Source organism: Ostrinia nubilalis, chromosome 11, assembly GCF_963855985.1.
Source record: "Ostrinia nubilalis chromosome 11, ilOstNubi1.1, whole genome shotgun sequence".
NCBI lineage: Eukaryota > Metazoa > Arthropoda > Insecta > Lepidoptera > Crambidae > Ostrinia > Ostrinia nubilalis.
Genome location: NC_087098.1, coordinates 14,911,081 through 14,936,489, shown reverse-complemented (window position 1 = coordinate 14,936,489; position 25,409 = coordinate 14,911,081). Strand labels below are relative to the sequence as shown.

General features: G+C 36.1%; 2 protein-coding genes across 3 annotated transcripts; both read right to left on the bottom strand.

Moving 5' to 3' along the window:
• Positions 1-720: 720 nt before the first annotated feature.
• On the bottom strand, positions 721-3,326 carry LOC135075918 (juvenile hormone esterase-like). The gene is made up of 4 exons (XM_063970369.1): positions 3,222-3,326; positions 2,948-3,092; positions 1,538-2,856; positions 721-1,236 (listed from the first exon to the last, which is right to left on the bottom strand). Exons 2-4 carry the CDS (start codon positions 3,074-3,076, stop codon positions 1,050-1,052), a joined length of 1,635 nt encoding a protein of 544 aa, XP_063826439.1. The 5' UTR covers positions 3,077-3,092; positions 3,222-3,326; the 3' UTR covers positions 721-1,049.
• A 1,360-nt stretch (positions 3,327-4,686) lies between these two features.
• On the bottom strand, positions 4,687-25,069 carry LOC135076317 (juvenile hormone esterase-like). Of its 2 annotated transcripts, none has more exons than XM_063970799.1 (4): positions 24,914-25,069; positions 7,910-8,035; positions 6,072-7,393; positions 4,687-5,591 (listed from the first exon to the last, which is right to left on the bottom strand). In XM_063970799.1, the coding sequence occupies exons 2-4, from the start codon at positions 8,033-8,035 to the stop codon at positions 5,393-5,395; spliced, it is 1,647 nt and encodes a 548-aa protein (XP_063826869.1). In that variant the 5' UTR covers positions 24,914-25,069; the 3' UTR covers positions 4,687-5,392. The 2 variants fall into 2 exon arrangements, with proteins under 2 accessions (XP_063826869.1, XP_063826868.1); XM_063970798.1 differs by lacking the exons at positions 4,687-5,591; positions 6,072-7,393; positions 7,910-8,035 and adding exons at positions 14,380-15,329; positions 16,577-17,898; positions 18,388-18,513.
• Between the last annotated feature and the right edge of the window lie 340 nt (positions 25,070-25,409).

Sequence of the window (25,409 nt, the reverse complement as noted above, 5' to 3'; positions counted from 1 at the left end):
AGAACAATTTCTTGGAGTTTCCAAGGTTTCTTTTCAACATTTTGTTTGTCCGGTTTCAGTTTTGTTAAGTAACCAATTTTAACGCAATCTTTCGGCTCGCGTTACAAACGAATCGATGCTTTTTAATTAACTTTGCTTAACGACTTTAATCAACGCTGAGATACATCCTATGGGAATGCTCAAGATCCCTGGAATATTATTATTAGTTTAGCTAGCTTGAATACTGTTAGCGAATTCTTGGATTTTACAATTCTGCAAATAAGTAGCAGTATTTGAACAAAATCTAACCAAATCACGTTTGTATGACGTGTAGCAAACTAAAACATCTAAAAATTTACATTTTCATTTGCATCATACGAGTATTGATAGTGATTCCGTCGAGTTACGTGTCTACACGGTGTCTAGAGGTCACTGTACTGACGTAGTGTCGAGTTCAATGAAAGACCTGCAGGTGGATAATTCTGTCACTGCCATATTTAGCTTATGCGCAGACCGCCGATCTTTCGACGGCCAATAGTTTAGTCGGGTTCAGTTAATCAGTATGGACATGTATGGAAGTGCGCACATTATACCGAATTGGTATCAGTCCATTATTCATTCAAATTAGAATCGGGCCCAACTATCGGCCAACTAAAAGTCGGTGGTCTACGCCTAGGCTTAAGCAGATTCAGTATCAAGTAATGAATGATTAATTTGAGAGGCGTCAATGAAATCACAGGATATATTTTTATTAAGGTTATAATTATAAGTAATGTTACCTAATTATTATTAATACAAAACAAAACATTTTAAAATGCGTTACTCTGCAAGTCTTCTTTCTTAAAATCTAAAAGTATCCCTCAGTTATCATTCAAAGGCCTTTATTCATATAAATACTTACATTAAAATCTAAAAATACATTATGCGATGAATTCTTTATAAAATATTTGGTATATTTGGAATCGGTGTCACTGATTTTTATAAGGTTACTTAATACTCAAACATAAGGTTACTTAATACTCAAACCTAGAGTACTCCGTTAAGTGAAACTTAACGGAGTACTCTAGGGTTTATAGTTCCATATTTTTATATATTCCATTGGGCAGGTATTTGCTGAAGATGTTCGCCCAGAATAGTTGCTCATCCCTGTCTGGTGTGGTGCCCCTGACGAGCTGGTTGCCTATGTCCATGTAGTTCTGGCTGTTCGCTTTGAACTGTCTCCAGCTGACGCCAAGACTGGTGTCAGGAGTTGGGTTCCTGTAGGAATAGATAAGCATAAGTAAGACTGAAAAAACGTGAAACTGTGGAGTGTGGATTTCTGGAACACTTTTGGACCTTTATCAACTTTAAATTAGAGTCGCAATTTTTTTATTTTATTGATTTTAACTTCAGTTAAAATTCTGTCTAGTCAAAAGTTGTCCATGGGTACTACGAGTATCCTAAAATCAAGTAGATAATTATTTTTAGATATTAAGTAGATAGGTTAAATGAATACAAAACTGAGTAGTATTCTCATTATGGGTTAAACATGTGAATGTTAAACATGACAATATCTTACCCGGTTTTCGCAAAGTTTGTCCAAAGCTGTGTCACGGTCTTGATCAGTTTGAAGGTATGTGACGAAGGGTTTATCTTCTGGTTGATGGCCTTCACTGGGAACAGATAAGCTATCTCGTCGATATGGCACACCACTGTGCCCCCTGGGAAGTATTCTGACATCCCGCACAGCGCTACGAAGAAGTTTCTCTCGGATTTGCATTTAAACCTGTACATGTACACTTTGTTCTTCACCGAAAAATACTTTGCCATCTGCCAAATTCCTATTTTAAAAGATTCAGCCGTAAAATATTTCACTAACAAGTTCAAATTTTTCGTTGTGAGAGTTCTGTTATTTAAATAATACTCTTTTATCTTTTGTCCAATGTCTAGCTGGTCATCAATACTACAGTAGTAAGCTAGGGGACGTGGAACAAAATACTCTTTGAAATTGTTAGCGTAGTAAAGCGTTCTCTTGATGTCATGTGTAGCCGCGATGTTTATAATTCCTTCGTCTTCATTGTGCCCAATCAATAACTCCACCCCTTCGTGAACATTGTTTTTAAGATTCTCTAAAATGTCGCCAGTGAAAAAAGTTTCCACGTTAGGGAAAACTTTCTCACTCACAATACAAAATTGAGTGTCGTACAAATCATGTTCCTTCTCCTTCAACATTATGGGTACTTGGATTTCACATAATCTCTCAACCGGTTGGTTTTTGAAGAACTCGTACAGTTCTTTGTCATCTTCAGAATTGCATCCCAGGGTTTTTGCTAGAGCGAGTGCTCGGTCACGAGGTCTGTAGAATTGACACCACCAGCTTATCATGCATCCACTTTGAGCGACGGCTCGTTTGAATAGTCCTTTCGTCATTGGTGAGATGCAGTGCATGGTGACGCAGGCTGCTCCGCCGCTCTGTCCGAAAATGGTGACGTTGTTGGGGTCACCTCCGAACTGTGAGATGTTTTTCTGAACCCATCTCATGGCAGCGACTTGGTCTTTTATTCCCTGGTTGCCAGGAGCATCTTCTGTGTCTAGGCATAGGAAGCCGAGAATTTCGAGGCGGTAATTTAGAGTGACAAGGACTACATCATGCTGGATCAGGAATTCTGGCCCGTAGACGTCGTCGTCACCGCTGCCGCAGGAGAATGCGCCCCCGTGAATAAAAAACATGACTGGCAACGGTTTCGCCGGGGTCAGGTTGGGAGAATACACGTTCAGGTACAGACAGTCCTCACTGCCGTTGAGACGGGTGCGAGTCATGAAGTTGAACTGGTAGCAGGAACTGGCACACTTCTTGGCCGGCCGAACGCCTTCCCATGGGATCGGTGGTTGTGGTGCCTAAAATAAAAGTAATTTTAAATAACTTATTATCGTTAACCTATAGTGTTAGTTATGGATTTGATTATTTAGTGATAGTATATGAATGTACCTTAAATCTCAAATCCCCTACGGGAGGTGCGGCGTAAGGGATTCCTTTGAAGCTGTAGAAGTCTCCGCAAATATCACTATGTACTTTTTCCCCTCCGAGGATGCCATCACTTATTTTAACTTGAACCATTGTTTCTTAAATTAATCTGCAAAGAAAAATGTTTAAGTAAATAACTAGGTATTATAGATTGTCTAACCTCCGAATGACAGGTATTCCTTAGCGAGATCAGTAATATAATGGAAAAAGTTTATGCTTCGTTTCGTCAAGCACTTACCTTGTCGGTTAAAAAAGTCACAGTTCACGCGAAAACAAGATGCAAATATTGTTAAAAACACGCCTGTTTGACGACTGGAGAGCTTCAATGTGACTGGCTCGCACAGATTGGGGCATATTTATATTGAAAAATCAGCAGGTGCGTCATTGGCTCGAGGTTGGTATTGTACAAAAAACTAATTACGATTCAACATAATTAGTTTTTATGTAAAACTAAATATTGCGATTTTTTTTTCTTAGAAAAGTTTTTTTTCTTTAGAAAAAGGTCAGGGAAGTTTTAATGGTTATTTTATTAACATGATAATTATTAACATAAAAAATCACTAATCACTAACATGATAATTATTAACATAAAAAACTTATTGTCATTAGTAAAAATATGTTAGTACGGGTAAGACGTATTACAAAGACGACTGCGTTTATCTGCGACGTGCTCATAAACATTAATGTACTTAAAGCTATTTCCTTAATATGTATTTGTAAATTTGTACATTTGTTTGTTGTTACTATACCTACCTACACTTACCGATTCTTATCGGCGGCTTAGTTCGTATAGAATAAAACTTTTAAAGTCACCTTCATACATTGGATTTCTAAGAAAAAGGGCCGGTTAGAAAATATTCTATACTTTCAAAAGTATCTACCAGGGGGCGTAGTGTGAGTAAAAATAAAATTTATAAAATCAGATTTGTGTGAAAATTAAAATAATTAAAATGATGATATCAATCTGACTTCCACCTACCATTTATATGTTAACATGGGCTAGTGTCGGCTCATAAACCCATTTACCTAACAGCCTGTAGTTTAGAAATAATCGAGTGAGATCATTTATCGTTTCCATCCTGTATAGATACAGTGTGGAATTTGTAATGCCACCTGGAGGGAAAGTACTCTTAATATTGTAGATAGAAAGTTTAACTCAAAGGAAACATTCCTTAATTTAAGAAAAGAAATAGAACTGCATTCAAAGATTTCTAAAAATTTGCTTGCCACACCCAGGAATCGAACCAACTAAAATCTGTTAAAAATTACACCCTGTATTTTTATTGCATCGATCGTTAGGGTTAAGTATAAGGATGAAATCTCTCTAACAAACTTAATAAATCAAATGAAAGGAAAACGATGAAATCTTAAATCGTTTTTATTATTTACAGAAAATTGTATGGCATGGTGGTGAATTTTCGAAAAAAATTCGAAAATCTTTGAATGCAGTTCTCTTTCTTTTCAAAAATAAAGGAATGGTTTCTTTGAGTAAAATTTTCTATCTACAGTATTAAGAGTACTTTCCCTCCAGGTGGCATTAAAAAATTCCACCCTGATGTATATGTACCTCCATTTTGTCATGAGTAATAGTGCACAGTTCGCAGATCTCCTCTATGTAATGAACAAACAGCAGTGTTTGTATTGACAGGTTGCTTTAACCTTCGGTGATGTAGTACACCCGGAAAATGTATCAAAAATCAAAATAAAAAATAAATATTTATTCAGTTTAGACCACAAGTGGCACTTAATATGAACGTCAAAATCTAATAAATAATAAAAAAAGAAAAGGTAGCCCTTATGGGGCACTTTACATGTCTCCTTATCTTTTGGGCCCTACCACTTAGCCCCAAAAACATTTATTATTACGTAAAAAATATTCGGTGTTACAAATAATGGTTGTAAAGTAAATAGAGTCTTCTGAAACTTACTAAAATAAACTGCCATAGCATAGTAGAAAATAATGTAAAGAATTCATGATATTTTTTTAACTTCCTCATTTAAATATAATATAATGAAGTAGTAAGGCGATTATCACACGATTATATAAAAAATCCCGCGCGCAGACGCGTTGTCAGTGTGTTGTGCCGCGCGTGTTTTCTATACAAGCTGAGGTACTTGCATACAATGATTAAATCTGTCGTCCCGCGTACCGCGGCGGAGCGCGGCGCAGTGTGATAATCGCCTTAGGTAAAGTAAAAGGGTTGTAAAATAACTATGGATCATGAGTAGTCATATATTAAAAGGATGCCAACGATTTCAAAGTCACCCTGTAAATTTTGGCATAATGTAATATTATGCGATAAAAACTATATCAAGGATTTTATGCCAAAGTATATTAGAAGTAAACCAGTATATGAATAGATGGGATCCCCTAAAAATACTCGTCATCTCCTGAATTTACAGCAATTATTATACACTTAATAGTTTGTTACAGTTCTGGTAAAGGTAACGGGGTAAGTATTTGTTGTACAAATTTTGCCAGAATTCTTGCTCTTCCTTGTCAGGTATCCTGCGCCGGATCAGGTCCCTCCCGATCATCAGGTAGTGCTGCGAGTCAGCTTTGAACTGCCTCCACATGGGCATTAGACCGGAGTTTATGTGTGGGTTCCTGGTGAAGAAATAAATATAATAGAAAACACTGCAGCACAAATCCTTAATTTCAGGAGTTGTGGTTTTGGAATTTTTAATGTCCGTGTACGATTTGACTCTATCGCATTTTTGATTAGTCCATATTTAGAATTTATTTTTTTAGTGTTCAAAATTCACACGTGCAAATTCATTTTACCAGGGAGCTACCAAGGTATTTTATTTTAAAATAATATTTAAGTGATAACAGACGTCATTACTTGTGACTAATGATATTTTGAGCAGTGGGCTTATATGAGTTAACATACCTGCTCGCTAGCGTCTGCGTAAAAAATATTCTGAATGTGGTTGTAAATTTTTTTGAGGCAAAGGCCCCCCTTACTTTAAAGAACTATTTCATAGATTTTTTTATGTGGTACTCGCTAGCGAATACGTTTTAATGGAAACTCATAGTAAAGCTTAGTATAATGTGGTATTATTATAGTAAAGATGATGAACATACCCTTGTTTTGCAAAATTAGTCCACATTGTTGACATCGTTTTGATCATCGCGAACGTGTCAGAAGACGCCTTAATATTCTGTTTTATAATTTTGACTGGGAAAAGGTATCCCATTTCATCACAGTGCCCCACCAAATGTGTGTTGTTGTAGTATTTTGTCACGCCATATATTTTAGAAAATAAGTTCCTTTCAGATTTACAACAGAATTTATACATGTACACTTTGTTTTGGGCAGCGAAATATTTTGCGAACTCCCATATCCCAAATTTGATGCCTTCGGCAGAAAAATAATTCGATAATGCGTCTACATTTTTTATCTGCACTCTTTTATTCCCTAAGTAATATTTTTTCATTGTGTTTGCCATATCAATTTTATCACCATCTACACTGCAGTATAAAGACAAGGGTTTTGAGAGAAAAAAGTCATCATAGGTGTTGGCTTGATTAATCATATTTTGCATGTTGCGAGTCACCATTACATTCGAAGTTCCCTCATCTTCATTGTAGCCTATAATTAGTTCGACTCCTTCGTGTATATTCGTTTTGAGTGCTTCTATAATATCACCAGTAAAATACGTTTCAACGTTAGGGAATATTTTTTCACTAACAACTGTAAACTGGATTTCGTACATTGATAAATCTTTTTCGCGCGCCATTATCGGTATTTGAATTTCCGCAATAGATTCCATGGGTTGGGATTTGAAGAACTCATAGAGGTCTTGTTCTTGTTCCGAAGTCCATCCTAAGTGCTTAGCCAGAGCAATTGCTCTTTCGCGCGGTCTGTAGGCATGCGCCCACGAGTTCAGCATGCATCCGCTTTGAGCGATGGCCCTTTTGAACAGACCCTTGGTCATCGGCGAGACACAGTGGTAGGTGACGCAGGCGGCTCCAGCACTCTGTCCAAATATGGTGATGTTTTCAGGGTCACCACCGAAGTTAGAGATGTTCTTTCGTACCCATCTCATTGCGGCGACTTGGTCTTTTATTCCCGCATTGCCTGGAACGTCTTCGGTGTCCAGACACAGAAATCCGAGGACTTCTAGTCTGTAGTTTAGGGTAACGAGGATTACTCCGTTTTCGATGAGGTAGTCGGGTCCGTAGACGTCGTCGTTGCCGCTGCCGCAGCAGAAGCCGCCTCCGTGGATCCAGATCATGACCGGCAAACGTTGGGCCGGCTTCAAATTGGGCGAGTAAACATTGAGATAAAGACAATCCTCGCTGCCGTTCTCGCGGGTTTGCGTTAAATAGTTGAATTGATAACAAATGTCACCAAACTTTTTGGCATCTCGGACGCCATCCCATGGGATCGGCGGTTGGGGAGCCTGAAAGGATAATTTATCGGTAAACTACGAGTTGTATTCGTCCTCCATCGTCTTCCTTATCTTCTGCATTGTTCTAACAAGTGTATAAAACGCGTTTTAAACAGCAAACTGAACTTATTAGTTTAATTATAAACTTAAGCTTATAAGAATTTATGTTCTCTCATTGCCAACTTAGCCTGTAAAGACAAAACGTGTAATTTAACTGAATCTAGTACTTGTTGTCCTTATAAACTCTTTAGTTATAAAAAATAATTTAATTAATAGATAATATCTCGGTATGATAAAAAGCTATAATGGTTCACATTTTTTTAAAGAAATTCCTCAAACATCTTGAAGATCTACTTAAAAAAAGTAATTTAATATGTCTTAATCTAGGTATCTGTGAAGCGTTCATTTCAATTAAATCGATTATATATAATTGTTAAACCTAAATGGGTAATATGATGCACTGATTAATTTGATTACCTACTCTATTTTATAAACATACATAATATTTTTACTTTGACTAATAAATACCTTGAATCTTAAATTTCCTACTGGAGGTGCAGCGTACGGGATGCCTTTAAAGCTGTAGTACGTCTTGACACCACTAGTTCCTGATTCTCCATCCAGAATACCTTCAGCCACCCTCACTTGCACCATCTTGGCAAAAAATACAATTTGTTAACGATTTAAAATAATATTTATAAAAATAAAACGACACGGTTACTCTCACTGGCTTCCCACATTTATATACAGGTAACTATGTCTAAAAATATAATATAAAATATGTACGGGTAATCACAAAACTAACAACAAAATACTTGTTTTAACATAATATTACATGTAAATGATGTAAGAATAACCAACTTCAAACATCCTGAAAAAACACGGTGATGCATTTATCAAAATTCAAATGTCTATTGAGCAAAACATAGGTAAATAAATATAGATGACCCACGCTGAACTGTCCCACCAAACTCTTATATAGTTTAGAAATAATCGAATGAGATCACTTATCGTTTCCACCCTGTATGAAATACTAAAACATCATGTTAGGGTCCTAACGAATATTAGTATAAATTAAATAGCGGACTGTATAAAAATAGGTGATGTAATTCTCGCCAGCCTAATTATAGCCTGACCAGGAACATAAAAACCCTGGCATAGAGGCGCGTCAATTGCATTTGATAGTGCAACACTGAGTACAGTCGTACCTGTGTTAAATTAATAGGCTAACTTTATGTATCAGGATTCAGGATTACGGGCTAATTTGGTTTAAATAAATTAAATGAAACCATCAATCGAGCTAGTAGGATTTATTTTATTATTCATCAATAATCAAATTCAGTACTTGAATATTCAAATGCAATGTCTGCTCATGAACGCTTCAAACTCGGTACTTCTTTCCCAATTCCATAAAATTCAACACTTAGAAAGTGACAAAAAACTTTAAAATAGGTAGTTGAAACAAACCACAGCTAATTTTCATAGTGGACTGTACTATACGATAAACATGTCAGTCAATTTGACAACCTTTGTCGGAAACATTATTCAATGAAAATATTGTCCAAACCCTTAGTATTTCTCTTCGACAAATACTTTAACACATTGTGAACCACTTTTCTTTCACGACTATAAAAAGATTTTAGCAATTTAATTCACAAAATCAATTGCGCACATTTAAAATAAAGTTTGTTTACACTTTGACAGCAATAGACTGACATGCAAGGTGACATGTCATTGAAGTTTTCAGTTACTGTTGCCATTAAAAGAAATTAGTACCATTAGTTTTCCGCAACATGGCGAGGGTTTTTATGTTCCTGGTCGGGCTATACAAGAAATTATGAGAGTACGCGGTAATCGTGCGACGACTATGGCACAAACTAATTCGATGGCTCCTACGTATAAGGGCGAAACTGCCGCTTACGCCTTTTTTCAATTATTTAAGCAATGATTTCACTTTGCTCTAATCTATAACATCAGTAAGAAAAAAAATTTTTTTTTCCATTAGATACAAAATAAAATTTTAGGCAAATAGGCGTATGTGCAAAACTACGCCACGTGTAAAGCCCAATCATACGATTCGTCAATCTATACGAGTAGTTGCTTACATAAACATATATTTTTTATAATCCAAATCTTAAATAAAGCCATGAAAATATTTAGCAAATTGTTTTATTTATAAATTATGACACATTATATTATAGTTATTTAATTTTTAGCGTTAAGAGTCGCATCTCAAACTAATTTGAAAATTATAAATAACTTGAAAAAATCGAACTGCCTAAGGCATCGTGGGTTCAATTCCCGCCTTAGGCAATTCGATTTTTTCAAGTTATGAATATTTTTTTAAAAATGACACATTATGTTAAAAGACCTAACTAAATCTCGAGCACAGTATATGGGCGTATTTGCGTTAAAACGTAAAACGGTACATTAAACGACTTTTTCTAACTGATTTATTATTGATATAGCACATGATAACAATTAAAATAATTACATGCATAAATAAAGAGAGTAATCGCTTAAAATATTATATTTACGTTGTCATTTAAGTCTCTTTACGTTGAACAATATACATGAAATTATAGAAATATGCCGACGTAAAAGGGCAATGCGTAAAATCTCAAAATATAAAAGAAATATATAAAAATTGATAACAGCAGTAGCAAAAGCATTACATGTTAAGGCTAAATGTGAAATTTCATTAAATTCGTTTTAGTAGGTCAGAAGATATGACCCAAAAATATGGTTCTGGCCACTAAAATGGCTCTCCTGTAAAATTTACTTTTTTCACTTACGCCAGTATACGTAGGAGCCATCGCTATGGTGTCCGCTGTCGGCCTGAGGTGACATTAGTCATCGTACGCCTCCCGCACGTCTCCTCCCGCGCGTTGTTGGCTTCCCAACAATCATGTTCAATAAATACTTACGACTTTACACTTCTTGCAGTGTACAAATTTTCGATTAAACAAAAGCTATTTATCATTTTAATCAGTAACAGTTTTTATTCAGTACACGAGTTCCTACAATTGAAATTGGACAACACGCATAAGTTGTAATATTAAGTTAAATTATGACTTAATTTAAAGTTTAGATCACACACATTACACTAGTTTTTATTTCACCTCAATCCATCCAGTATTACCGAAGATAGAGCCTCGAGAAGTTTACGGACATTTTAAAATTTTCAAAAATTTCCAATATTCGCGAGTGACGTCACAACATGATTTTGCAGCCCCCGCACGTTAACCCATTTACCACTTTTTGTCTTTTTCCAACTAAAATAAAATTTTAACTAACTGACAACTGTTGTTAGTTGTCATCGTTCAATCACATTTCAAACTAGGCGCTAAAAAAGTAACCATTATTATGCCACCTATTGCCAATTTGTGCACTATGAAGCCATTTTTACATTTATGCACTTAAATATAAATTTTCTGGAAAAATAACCAAGTTTGTGTCTCTGTGCTCAATAACGAGTAAATAGTCCAGTTATTTGTTAATTTTACTTGGAAAGTTTTCCGGAATTTTTGAAAATTGGTGAATAAATAGATTTCGCTATGTTCTTTCCGAATTTTGTGACCTCGTTTAATGTACCTGCTAAATTTCGAGTTCTTTTTTCATTGATCATGGCAGGACACGCTGCCGGGTGTCATAAATATGCTGAAGTATAAAAAAATTCGCGTTGCTGAAGTATACATTTTTTTTTTGTCTTGTTTGTTTCTACATTACATAATTGTATTACTATTACTATTAGTAGGATACTAATATTATAAATGCGAAAGTTTGGATGTCTGGATGTCTGGAAGTTTAAAATAAAGTAAAGTAATGTTTATTTGTCACCAACATAACAGATAATATTATTATGATAACAAACAATCAGGAAAAACAAGAAGTAAGAATGTTGGTGGGTTGATACCTGAACTAGGAAGATTCCTGTGTCTCAGGTTTGTTACTCTTTCACGCAAAAAGTGACCGACATAGCACGCAGAATTGCTAAAATCAAGTGGCAGTGGGCGGGACACATAGCTCGTAGAGACGATGGTCATTGGGGCAGAAAATTTCTTGAGTGGCGACCACGGCACGGGCTGGAAGACGTAGCGTGGGCAGGCCTCCTACTAGGTGGACCGACGATCTGGTAAAGGTCGCGAGAAGTACCTGAATGCGGGCAGCGCAGGACTTTTTATTATGAAAAACCCATGGAAAACCCAAAGGCCTCTCGCCTTTGTCCAGCAGTGGACGTCATTTGGCTGTAACGACAAAATAGGAAAGAATGTAATTATCAAAAATCTTCTCTAAGGCAGCATTTTTCCAATTTCGCAACGAGTCGCGAGTGCGGCAATCACACTTAACTAACAGACTAACAGAGAGCATAGTGAAATCTATTAAATAATCACCAATTTTCAAAACTCCCGGAACACTTTCCAGGTAACCACGTTAATTTGTACCAAACGACTGGACTATAATTTAATTGATCTAAAAATTTGGGTAGATCTTCTCAAAAACAAAAGAACTGGTGCTAAAAGGGTTAAGTGACGTTTTGACATTTGTAGAGGGCCTTGTAGAAGGGGAGGCTATGGTGCTGAATGTGGATTAACTCGAGTGTCATAGTAACTTATTAGGCTGCTAAGCTTGATGATAAAACGAAAAATATTTTATTCAATGTACATAGTCTGGTCATAAGTTCTGTCATATGATAATAAGTTTTGAATTTTGAATGAAGGTTTCAAAAACATTTTTTACTGAATTAGAATAAAAAAGAAAAAATGTGCGATAGTTCGAATTTTATTGTATGTGTAGTGGACGCATAAAGAACTGCAGTTGTCACGTTGCATTGGTGCGGCTACGCGCCAAAGCAGATTTTCGTTGTGCTGAAAAAATTTAGTTTATCTTTTCATTTAATGATAGGTATAGGTATAGGTGTACCAGTATCTCATGGCAAACAAAAATATTGGAAAAGTGTGTCTCTCATATGGCAAATGTCTATGGCTTTATTGTCACCTGTCAAAGTAAATCAAGTGAACTGTCAGTCGCTGCAGAAATTTTGTAATCTCTTCATGCCTATTTGTTATTTTTGTGAAAAAGTCACAAAAGCTCAAGCAAGTCATATTGTTTTCAATGTGTATTGTAAAATAAGGCATAATTCAAAGTCAATCTTTGATTTTAAAGCGCGTCGTTGAGTTGACAATAAGTTGGAGTGAAATTTGATACATTTAGTTTATTACCTAACTGCGTCAGAAGGAGGGTTTTTTTTAAATATTATTCTTATAATAGCTGCTTTATTGGGGGTTTCAGGTGTACCTCACAAATTGGTGCAGAGGAATGGTGAAAATGTTATGACCATGTAAATAAAATTGAAAAAGATTTCATCAAGTAAGATAGAATAATTGAAATGCTGGAAGAGCAATTTATAATAAATACCTCTTTATCTTGATCATCTATTGAAGAAAAGTGGAATCCTTGGAATCGTTTTCTAGTTCTGAATGAAGTGATTAGTTATAAGTATGATACATAATAAAATTAGTTACATAAAGTAATATACGATTTACTTATTTTTCAAGACATTTTCCTATTATTATTACTGAAATACTGACGGGATTGCTACCATGTACCTTAGTTTTGAGTTTCCAATATTTCGGCACTGTTGCAAGCGCTTTGGTCACGGAGTAACTGAAGAAATTAAAACCAGACATCGTTCAGATGTGCGTTCAAAAGACCCGAGATTTAAAAAAATCCCACGTTTTGTTTAAACAGTAAGCGAAAAAAAAGTGACTTGAAAATGGAATACAATATGATAAGGTATGGTAAATGATAAGTCTTTATCAATGAAGAAGCAGAAGTTCAATTTCATGTGTCCTCCATCTAGGCTAGTTTCCATCGTCACTCAAAGTTTGGCTGCGGTCTCAAATTTGGGCTTAATTGAGGTATTTTTTGGGTGAGAGGCATAAGAACTAATGCCATTTTATATCAAAAATTCATACTTAGAGGTACTCAACCAGGTACAAAGTATTTCCTTGTATGTTAGTCTGCCACTCTTTAGTAAGTCCCGAAATCCCCGCTTCGGCTCCCCTACTAACCATTCTAACCATTGTACACAGATAATATCTTACATGCAGCTTTTCATGTTACTACGTCACATTTTCAAAATCCGCGCGGAAAATCGCTCCTAGCGGAAGAGCACACTTTGAGCTTGAATATTTCAGTCATTTTTAAAGATATCAAAAAAGTAAAAATACAGTATTCATTATAATTTTTTGTAGTTTTTTTTGGCATCTTCAACAAAAATTGTGCGCCATGTCCATTTCTTCCTTGACTACCTTGATTTAATCTAATTTCGACTCTAATATCGGATTGACCGCCCTGCATTGCTTTAATTTAATCTTACAATTTACTTAACTGACATTTATGATTTTGACATTTAATTTGCTCATTATAACTTTCATCATAATATGAGTGGCCAGGGAGTTGACGTTCAAAGCGAACATTTAGATCCCTTACATCAAGGTGTAGTACCTATCTAAATCACCCCCATGTATGTGCTACGATTTTGCTTAGTTTAGGAGATAGAGTTAATTTTGTGATATTTTTCTTAAATTTCACCTATGCTTGGTCATCATTATTATTATTTTGGTTGGTGATCATTATATAGGTATTTTAAAATGATTTAAAATACATACCCACTACATGTAGGGGAGCTACAAAAATTTTTTTTTTAAATTTTATTCAACCGTTGTGTTGGCGTGATTAATATACATACCTTCACAAAATTACAGCTCTCTAGTGCCAATAGTTTCCAAGCAAAATCTCGGACAGACAGACATATCGAAACTATAAGGGTTCCTTGTCAGGACTACGGAACCCTAAAAAGAGCCTTCTACAAATTGCCATAGTAGAACAAATAATTAATGATATTTTTTAACATTCATAATTTAAAAATATTTATGAAGTACTAAGGTAAAATAAAAGGGTCGTACTTGGTTGTACAATAATAATCGACAAGATTATTTGGCAAAAAATAATAACCATAAAAAAGCAAACAAAAACAATTTTAAACAGTAATTACATAGATATCTAATTCATAGTTTGTTTTTACTTATTTATTAAGCCCCATGCACTGTTAATGAAAAAAGCTCTTTTAAACTATTTATTTATCATTAATGTTTTTTTTTATGTGACAGGAGGCAAACGAACGAAACGAATCATTAATATTAGGTTAACAAACAATTTTGTCGGCGATACTTAAAATAATACCTACAGAAATCAGCCAAGCTTCCAGTTAAATGCATGATGAAAGTGGTATGCCTGATACCGGATCTTAATAATCTATGAAAATGTTCCCTTTCCATTTGCATAAAATTTTTAGGCATAATACGTACAGGGTGACTTTGAAATCGTTGGTATCCTTTTAAAATAAGAATCTACTCATGATACATAGAACAAATATGAGACCAATCCACAAGTAAGTTGCCACAGTAAGTATCCAGCTTGATGTGTCTGTGCAAGATTTTAAATATTTCAACTCATTGGGTTTGTCTCATATTTGGGGAATGCACTATGGATCATGAGTAGAGTCATTTAATAAAAGAATGCCAACGATTTCAAAGTCAACCTGTAAATTTTGGCATAATGTAATATTATGCGATAAAAAACTATACCAAGGATTTTATGCCAAAGTATATTAGAAGTAAACCAGTATGCGAATGGAAGGGATCGCCTAAAAATACTCGTCATCTCCTCAATTTACAGCAATTATTATACACTTAATAGTTTGTTACAGTTCTGGTAAAGGTAACGAGGTAAGTATTTGTTGTACAAATTTTGCCAGAATTCTTGCTCTTCCTTGTCAGGTATCCTGCGCCGGATCAGGTCCCTCCCGATCATCAGGTAGTGCTGTGAGTCAGCTTTGAACTGCCTCCACATGGGCATTAGACCGGAGTTTATGTTTGGGTTCCTGGTGAAGAAATAAATATAATAGAAAACACTGCAGCACAAATTATTAATTTCAGGAGTTGTGGTTTTGGAATTTTTAATGTCCGTACGATTTGACTCTATCGCATTTTTTTATTAGTCCATATTTAGAATTTATTTTTTTAGTGTTCAAAATTCACACGCAAATTCATTTTACTAGGGAGCTACCAAGGCATTTTATTTTAAAATAATATTCAAGTGATGATAACAAACGTCAGTACTTGTGACTAATGATATTATTTTGAGCAGTGGGCTATAAGTTATCATACCTGCTCGCTAGCGTCTGCGTAAAACATATTCTGAACTAGCGGCCACCCGCGACTTCGTAAGCGTGGATCCCGTTTTACCCCCTTCATCTATCTTACGCGGTTTAGATTTTTTCATACAAATGTTTTTTCCCGCTAACTCCCGTTTCCGTGGGAATTTTGCAATATCCTGTTGTAACTAAGCTTTAAGTTTACTAAGGTACCTGCATGCCAAATTTCAAGCGTCTAACTTAAGCGGTTTAGATTTTTCATACAAAAGGATTTTCCCTCTAATTCCCGTTCCCGTGGGAATTTCGGAAATTCCTTTCTTAGTGCACCTCTACGGTACCTAAGCTACGTCCCTTCCAAATTTCAAGTGCCTACGTTTAGCCGTTTAGGCTGTGCGTTGATATGTCAGTCAGTCAGTCAGTCAGTTTCTCTTTTTATATGTATATTTAGATTAGATAATTATATTTCCGTCATACATGATTTCTATGTAACTTTAACCATTAAGGCTGCACACGCGACGGAAGCTAAAAAAATGGAGTAACTTCTCCCGTTTTCCCAAAATTTCCCTTCACTACTCTGCTCCTAAGTATACTATAACCTGCCCAGGAGTATGAAGAATAATTTGTACCAAGTTTCGTTAAAATCCGTCGAGTAGTTTTTGTTTCTATAAGGAACATACAGACAGACAGACAGACAGACAAAAATTTTACTGATTGCATTTTTGGCATCAGTATCGATCACTAATCACCCCCTGATAGTTATTTTGAAAATATATTTCATGTACAGAATTGACCTCTCTACAGATTTATTATAAGTTAGATGTGGTTGTAAATTTTTTTGAGGCAAAGCCCCCCCCTTACTTTCAAGATCTATGTCATAGATTTTTATTAGGTGGCACCTACTCGCTAGCGATTACGTTTTAATGGAAACTCATAGCAAAGCTATAGTATTATTATAGTAAAGATGATGAACATACCCTTGTTTTGCAAAATTAGTCCACATTGTTGACATCGTTTTGATCATCGCGAACGTGTCAGAAGACGCCTTAATATTCTGTTTTATAATTTTGACTGGGAAAAGGTATCCCATTTCATCACAGTGCCCCACCAAATGTGCGTTGTTGTAGTATTTTGTCACGCCATATATTTTAGAAAATAAGTTCCTCTCAGATTTACAACCGAATTTATACATGTACACTTTGTTTTGGGCAGCGAAATATTTTGCGAACTCCCATATCCCAAATTTGATGCCTTCGGCAGAAAAATAATTCGATAATGCGTCTACATTTTTTATCTGCACTCTTTTATTCCCTAAGTAATATTTTTTCATTGTGTTTGCCATATCAATTTTATCACCATCTACACTGCAGTATAAAGACAAGGGTTTTGAGAGAAAAAAGTCATCATAGGTGTTTGCTTGATTAATCATATTTTCCATGTTGCGAGTCACCATTACATTCGAAGTTCCCTCATCTTCATTGTAGCCTATAATTAGTTCGATTCCTTCGTGTATATTCGTTTTGAGTGCTTCTATAATATCACCAGTAAAATACGTTTCAACGTTAGGAAATATTTTTTCACTAACAACTGTAAACTGAATTTCGTACATTGATAAATCTGTTTCGCGCGCCATTATCGGTATTTGAATTTCCGCAATAGATTCCATGGGTTGGGATTTGAAGAACTCATAGAGGTCTTGTTCTTGTTCCGAAGTCCATCCTAAGTGCTTAGCCAGAGCGATTGCTCTTTCGCGCGGTCTGTAGGCATGCGCCCAGGAGTTCAGCATGCATCCGCTTTGAGCGATGGCCCTTTTGAACAGACCCTTGGTCATCGGCGAGACACAGTGGTAGGTGACGCAGGCGGCTCCAGCACTCTGTCCAAAAATGGTGATGTTTTCAGGGTCACCACCGAAGTTAGAGATGTTCTTTCTGACCCATCTCATTGCGGCGACTTGGTCTTTTATTCCCGCATTGCCTGGAACGTCTTCGGTGTCCAGACACAGAAATCCAAGGACTTCTAGTCTGTAGTTTAGGGTGACGAGGATTACTTCGTTTTCGATGAGGTAGTCGGGTCCGTAGATGTCGTCGTTGCCGCTGCCGCAACAGAAGGCGCCTCCGTGGATCCAGATCATGACCGGCAAACGTTGGGCCGGCTTCAAATTGGGCGAGTAAACGTTGAGATAAAGACAATCCTCGCTGCCTTTCTCGCGGGATTGCGTTAAATAGTTGAATTGATAACAAATGTCACCAAACTTTTTGGCATCTCGGACTCCATCCCATGGGATCGGCGGTTGGGGAGCCTGAAAGGATAATTTATCGGTAAACTACGAGTTGTATTCGTCCTCCATCGTCTTCCTTATCCTCTGCATTGTTCTAACAAATGTATAAAACGCGTTAAACAGCAAACTAAACTTTTTAGTTTAATTACAAACATAAGCTTATTAGCAAATGTTCTCTCATTGCCAACTAAGCCTGTAAAGACAAAACGTGTAATTTAACTAAAACTAGTACTTGTTGTCTTTGTAAACTCGTTACTTATAAAAAATGATATTTAATAGATAATTTCTCGGTATGATAAAAAGCTATAATGGTTCACATTTTTTTATGAATTTATAAAAAAGTAATTTAATATGTCTTAATATAGGTCTCTGTGAAGCGTTCATTTCATTATTAAATCGATTATATTTTATTTAATTGTTAAACCTAAATGGGTAATATGATGTACTGATTAATTTGATTACTACTCCATTTTATAAACAAACATAATTTTGACTTTGACTAATAAATACCTTGAATCTTAAATTTCCTACTGGAGGTGCAGCGTACGGGATGCCTTTAAAACTGTAGAACGTCTTGCCTCCACTGGTTACTGATTCTCCATCCAGAACACCTTCAGCCACCCTCACTTGCACCATCTTGGCAAAAAATACAATTTGTTAACGATTCAAAATAATATTTTTAAAAATAAAACGACACTGTTACTCTCACTGGCTACCCACATTTATATGATATAAACTATTCTTAAAATACAATATATGTACGGGTATTCACAAAACTAACAACAAAATACTTACGTATTTTATCAAAATTCAAATATCTATTGTCTATTGAGCAAGTCGCAAATAACTATTTTTGTGAACATAATGTCAAAATGCACAGTTGTATGGTTGAGGGTTGTCCAAAACATAGTGTTGTGTTACTGGAATCTCTTTTCGTCTATGATCGGAGGTTTTCCAGCATGAGATAGACTCAAGTCATATATAAGCCCTAAGCCCTAAAGGGACTGTGAAAATGTGTTGAAAACGGTTCAGTTGAACTCTTTGATTATAAAATAAAATGACTACGATAGCCATCACGATCATCATCACCATTTCAGTCATAGGACGTCCACTGCTGAACATAGTCTTCCCCCAATGATTTCCACAATGGCCAGTTTTTGGCGGCCTGCATCCAGCGCCTTCCCGCTACCTTTATGAGGTCGTCGGTCCACCTTGTGGGTGGACGTCCTACGCTGCGCTTTCTGGTACGTGGCCGATACTCGAATATTATCCGATAGCCGAATGGAGAAGAAGAAATCGGACTGGTCGACTCAGGATCCAAGGAAATTGGTTCCCGCCGCGACGCTCAACTAGGTGAACCATTTTTAGCTTCACAAGAGTGGTTAACGGGACTTTTTGTGCACAAATCTATACTAGTCTATACTTCTTCCTCTTATTCGTTACGCTCTTGGCAGAGCGGTTCTTGGTCGTGGTCACGTTGAGACGTTGTTCACATCGGTTGTAGAGGCGGCTACAACTCTCCGCACGATGTCCCGCCATCTGTCTCTATTGGCAGACTGTCTGGTGCAGTCACATACGCTGTCTCCTACTGCTGATTTCACTTGGTCGGTCCAGCGCATTGGTGACCTGCCACGCGATCGGGTTCCTTCGACTTTTCCTTGGACGACCAGTCGTTCTATGGAGTTGTCATCCCGCCATGAGACATGTCCGAAGTATTGCAGTATGCGCGACTGTACTAATAGTAATACAGTACTAATATAAGTCTATACTATCTATATTTCTATCTATACTAATATTATAAATGCGAAAGTAACTCTGTCTGCCTGTCTATCTTGCTTTCACGCCTAAACCACTGAACCGATTTTGATGAAATTTGGCATAGAGATAGTTTGAATCTCGGTAAAGGACATAGGATAGTTTTTATCCCGAGTTTTGAAACAGGGACGCGCGCGATAAAGTTTTTCTGTGACAGACAAAATTCCACGCGGGCGAAGCCGCGGGCGGAAAGCTAGTTACTAATATTTTTAATTACAATCTATGGATGACACTTTAGCTTAAAACGTTATCCTATTCTTCGGGGCAACCCTCGTGGTGCATGAAATATTAAAACATCATGTTTAATAAATATTTATGACTACACTTCTTGCAGTGTACAAATGTCGTATATAATATACGTACAGGTCCTGTTTTTGAATCCAAAATGAAGGAGAATTATGTATTTTTGAAATTTTAAAAGCACATACCCAAAACTGACTTTTTAATACTCAATCGTTTATTGTTTAACCACATTAGCACATTCCCACAACCACATTAGGTCTTACAATTTAAGCAGTTATACAAACCCCTAGTAAGGATAATGAATGGGACATATTTATATTCATTATCCTAGCTAGGGGGTTACCTAGAAAAAGTGTCACTGTTCACGGCAGCGCAAACCGTTAGTTCCGTTTAGTACTTTTACGTATTTTTTAATATTAACATTCACACAAACATCATCACGTGTGTTTGAAGTTGGGGTTTGAACTTTGAATCCCCTAATATGAACACTAGGTTTTATAAAATAAGGTTAAATAATTGAACATCTCTATACCGGCTACCTACTGTTACCAAAATCCATCTAGCAATAAGCTCTGTTTTAATAACGCCATGTCCACAGTACGTTTTACACGAACCCTTCGCCATGTCCTGCGTTTGATTGAAAATTTAATCACCCCGCTTGAATGGGTCTGCCATATTGGAAATTTGGCGCTTCAAACGCTCCTTGGGTTGGCTACGAACTAAACTGCATTTTGAGATTGGCGAAATAACAGTGTGCTAACAGATTTTCAACAATAAATTGGTTAGCTGCTAAAATTATTATCGAGATCGGCTACTAAGGAATTTGATGGCATTTTCTGCTCGAATTTACGTATTCAGTTAAAATAATAATCTACCGAAACTGTATTAGTTTGCCTTTGTGATATGGCTAACCTTATCTTTCTTTAAGTCAATGTAGAGATTGGTTAAGACCTATTTTCTTTAAGGACTAGCCTTATGCACTCTGATGATAATGAGATATTGTTATTTTTTATTTTTTTTACTCATTAATGTGAGGAGCTACGAACAAAAACTAGTTTTAGCTGCCTACCCATTCCTTATGATGAATACCAACATGATGGTTGGAGGTCCCCAAGGATGCGACCCTACTTGTCATCGACTTGAATTGACTAGTTTAATGCGAAAACTTGAGATGGATTCATGTCACATTGTCTTATTTGCATACATCTCGAAATAATCTGTTCACTGACATGTTGTTCAGTTGCCCGAGTGTCTTGGTGATGAAATGAGTTATTTGTAAAGAAACACCGAGAAAAGAATATTCAAACTATTTTCACACATTGAAGGCAGGTCAGTTAGCTAGTCTATACTTATAATAAATCTGTAGAGAGGTCAATTCTGTACATGAAATATATTTTCAAAATAACTATCAGGGGGTGATTAGTGATAGATACTGATGCCAAAAATGCAATCAGTAAAATTTTTGTCTGTCTGTCTGTCTGTCTGTCTGTCTGTCTGTCTGTCTGTCTGTCTGTATGTTCCTTATAGAAACAAAAACTACGAGACGGATTTTAACGAAACTTGGCACAATTATTCTTCATACACCTGGGCAGGTTATAGGATACTTAGGAATTCCCACGGGAACGGGCATTAGCGGGAAAATCCTTTTGTATGAAAAATCTAAACCGCTTAAGTTAGACGCTTGAAATTTGGCAAGCAGGTACCTTAGTAAACTTGAAGCTTAGTTATAACAGGATATTGCAAAATTCCTACGGGAACGGGAATTAGCGAGAAAAAACATTTGTATGAAAAAATCTAAGCCACGTAAGATAGACGCTTGAAATTTGGCATGCAGGTACCTTAGTAAATTTAAAGCTTAGTTACAACAGGATATTGCAAAATTCTCACGGGAACGGGAGTTAGCGGGAAAAAACATTTGTATGAAAAAATCTAAACCGCGAAAGTTAGACGCTTAAAATTTGGCATGCAGGTACCTTAGTAAACTTAAAGCTTAGTTACAACAGGATATTGCAAAATTCCCACGAGAACTGGAATTAGCGGGAAATTCCTTTTGTATGACTGACTCACTGACATACCCACGCACAGCCTAAACGGCTAAACGTAGACACTTGAAATTTATAAGGGACGTAGCTTAGGTACCGTAAAGGTGCACTAAGAAAGGAATTCCCGAAATGCCCACAGGAACAGGAATTACCGGGAAAATCCTTTTGTATGAAAAATCTAAACCGCTTAAGTTAGACGCTTGAAATTTGGCATGCAGGTCCCTTAGTAAACTTAAAGCTTAGTTACAACAGGATATTGCAAAATTCTAACGAGAACGGGAGTTAGCGGGAAAAAACATTTGTATGAAAAAATCTAAACCGCGTAAGATAGATGAAGGGGGTAAAACGGGATCCACGCGTACGAAGTCGCGGGCGGCCGCTAGTTGTAAATAAATGTTTACAACGAAACATTTTTTTTTGTCTTTGCAAAATTGCGGAAAGATTTCTGCATCGGGCACACGACGCACGACGTCGTGTGCCTACCACAGAGAATAATATTTAGTCCAGTCAATGAATGCTTTAACGACGGTGTAGAGGGAAATGCCTGGAACACAATTTCTGACTTCGGTACTTTTATTTAGACTAGTTAGGAGGTAAACATATCAAAAGTCCCCGCCCTTAGCCTTAGCCGGCGGTAAAGGTACCATTTTTCTGTTTTTCTGGTTAATCCCTTTCCGAGTTGATAAGTCCACAGAACATCTATGTTCTGTGGATAAGTCGGATATGACCTTTATTCTGATAATTAAAGTTTCAAATCACCTATGAAAAATATATTTCTCCATTCTGGTTAAAGTTAAATCACTGAATAATAATAATAAGTTTAAACCTCCATCGCGCCAGCACGCCGACAAATACAACGCTTCAAAAATATATTTTGGATTCAAAAATATATTTTGTAAGCGAATAATACATTTGTACTTTTTCTGAGGTCGGGTTTATTTCCAACTAAAAATACAGGATCGGACAGAATTTGAATTTAATATGCAAACAATAAAACTAACGCGAAACAAAAACAATCCGTTTTTCCGATTTTCTATGGGAATTAAGGGATTAACTACACTCTATAAGCCTATTTTAATTAGGTATTTTAAAAAATAAATAAATATCCTTGGACATTTTACACTGCGCAGCTGCGCCTCTAAGCTCTAACTAAGCAAAGCTTGTACTATGGGTACTAGACAACGGATATAAACATGCTTAAATGCTTTTTTTTTGTAAATACATACATATTATACATAGTAACACCCAGACCCGTTACAGAAATCAAAATTCATCATTTCAATTTCTGCCCGGCCGGGAATCGAACCCGGGACCTCTCGGTCCGTTCTGTACCGCTACACCAAACGGCCGACAGGCTTTTCAAATTAAAGTTTGTTCAAGCTACATAATTTTTTTACTAATTAGTATTGAAATTTCCCAAAACGGAACTCGGCATTGCTGCCTGTATGACCAAAAAAAAATTTGAAGTTTACATTGTATTAAACAACACACACATAGGGCTTAATTACCTACTTACACAAAAAAAAAGTTTAAAGACTTTTAAAAAGACGTGACAACTTTTGACATTGTTATTTTTTGCTCGTAATTATGTCATATTTTAATTCTACGAGTATAATGTATAGGCTATATTTAGTGATGTGTGTGTTGTGTTGTATTGACAGTAAGATAGGATATCCAAAGTCATACATTGTATTAAACAACACACAGGGCTTACCTAATTACCTACTTACACAAAAAAATCGTTTAAAGACTTTTAAAAAGATGCGACTTTTAAAAAGTTGTTATTTTTTGCAATTACGAGCAATATTTTAATTCTTTATTGTGTATATTTAGTGATGTGTGTGACATATAGACATGTAGATATTAATATTGACAGTAAGACTAGATCATAATTAAATATCATCATTTCAGCCACAACTACTGAACATAGGCCTCCACCAATGATATCCTCATCGTCCGGTTGGTAGCAGCCTGCATCCAGCGCCTTCCTGCTTTTGAAGTCGTCGGTCCACCTTGTGTCCGGACGTCCCATTGTGCATTTTCCGTTTCCGTTTTTCAATAGGAAGTACCTGATGTACCCTCATATTATGTTCCAGGCCAGAAAATGTACAGTAGTTATATTCTAATTTGGGTTCTTATAGCCTCTGAATAAGACCGCAGATGTAATGAATAAAGAATAAAAAGCCGTATTCTAATATCCTTTTGTCCGAGAAGCCGTAAAACAAAGCTCAGCCCGGAGCTTTTTGCCGCCCTAATGAGTTTGTAATAGGCCACAGCTTCGGAACGCGCGCGGCTTTGCCCGTTTATGTATAAACTACATAATTTAAAACCGAATAACGCCCCTATTCACAAACGATGCTTGCTGCAAGCAGCTGCGATGATTACTGAGATAATAAATGTATGAGTACCTACATCATCTAAAATCGATTTAGTGGCACGATGTGATTAAATTGCGTCGTTTATGCCAGTACCTAAGCAACGTCTACATCACTAGACCATGTATATCCATTTAGACATACATGGTCTAGTGACGTAGACGTTGTTATTTTAAAATCGATTTGCTCAATCGTTACACTGGGTCGTTTTGCAAATCTTATTTATCTTCAAAGTACCTACCTGACCTATGAAACAAAACATACATAGGTATTGGCAAAACTACGCATTTTTATTTAGTTAAAGACTAAAACCTTCAATTGATAGTCTTTATTTTATGAAACTAGCTCAGGTACTTTTGAAGATATTTAAGATTTTATAATCGACCTTTTTACTTTGCGGTCCAGTGTATTTATTATGTAACATGTATTTGTATATCAACCAAGTTTAGTTATTTAAAAATATGGAATTATGAGTTTGCTTTGATATAAGTACATAAAGCACAATACAAATAATATTTGCAAATTCTTTACAACTAATTAATAATATAGAATAACGCTTACCGTTACAAAATTATTTCAATACAGTCAGACTAGAAATAAATTTCTCGTCATGTCCCGATGACTGCGGTTGCAGTACGATGATACGATTATTTTTAAGTTGCGGCAATCACTAAAAGTCGCTAAAATTATACTAATGACGTTTAAAAATTGCACGCTCGTTTTCTTAAGTACTATTTCTTTGACATGCTGCATCAATATGCCTGTAGGTATGACCTATGGTATGACACACAAAACATAATATACCTACATCTCGTGAAAAACACGAGTATAAAAAACCGGCCGAGTGCGTGTCGGACTCACGCACAAAGGGTTCCGTACCATTGATTTATGAAATTATTTTTTTTTTAATTTAAGTTATTTGTATGAAATATTACGCGATAATAAGCGGATTACGATTTACGAGGTATTAAAAAAAACTACTAACTAGATCTCGCTCAAAACAATTTTCGTTGGTAGTTTTTATAGTAATGTACATCTTAGTATTTTTAAAATTTTT

Excerpts from the sequence above, each read along its gene's own strand:
- LOC135076317 (XM_063970799.1), bottom strand. The coding sequence starts at position 8,035 with ATGGTGCAAGTGAGGGTGGCTGAAGGTATTCTGGATGGAGAATCAGGA. Across the intron at positions 7,394-7,909 it reads TAGGAAATTTAAGATTCAAG|GCTCCCCAACCGCCGATCCC; the intron begins GTATTTATTAGT and ends TTATCCTTTCAG. Across the intron at positions 5,592-6,071 it reads ACTAATTTTGCAAAACAAGG|GAACCCACACATAAACTCCG; the intron begins GTATGTTCATCA and ends TTTCTTCACCAG.
- LOC135075918 (XM_063970369.1), bottom strand. The coding sequence starts at position 3,076 with ATGGTTCAAGTTAAAATAAGTGATGGCATCCTCGGAGGGGAAAAAGTA. Across the intron at positions 2,857-2,947 it reads TAGGGGATTTGAGATTTAAG|GCACCACAACCACCGATCCC; the intron begins GTACATTCATAT and ends CTTTTATTTTAG. Across the intron at positions 1,237-1,537 it reads ACAAACTTTGCGAAAACCGG|GAACCCAACTCCTGACACCA; the intron begins GTAAGATATTGT and ends CTATTCCTACAG.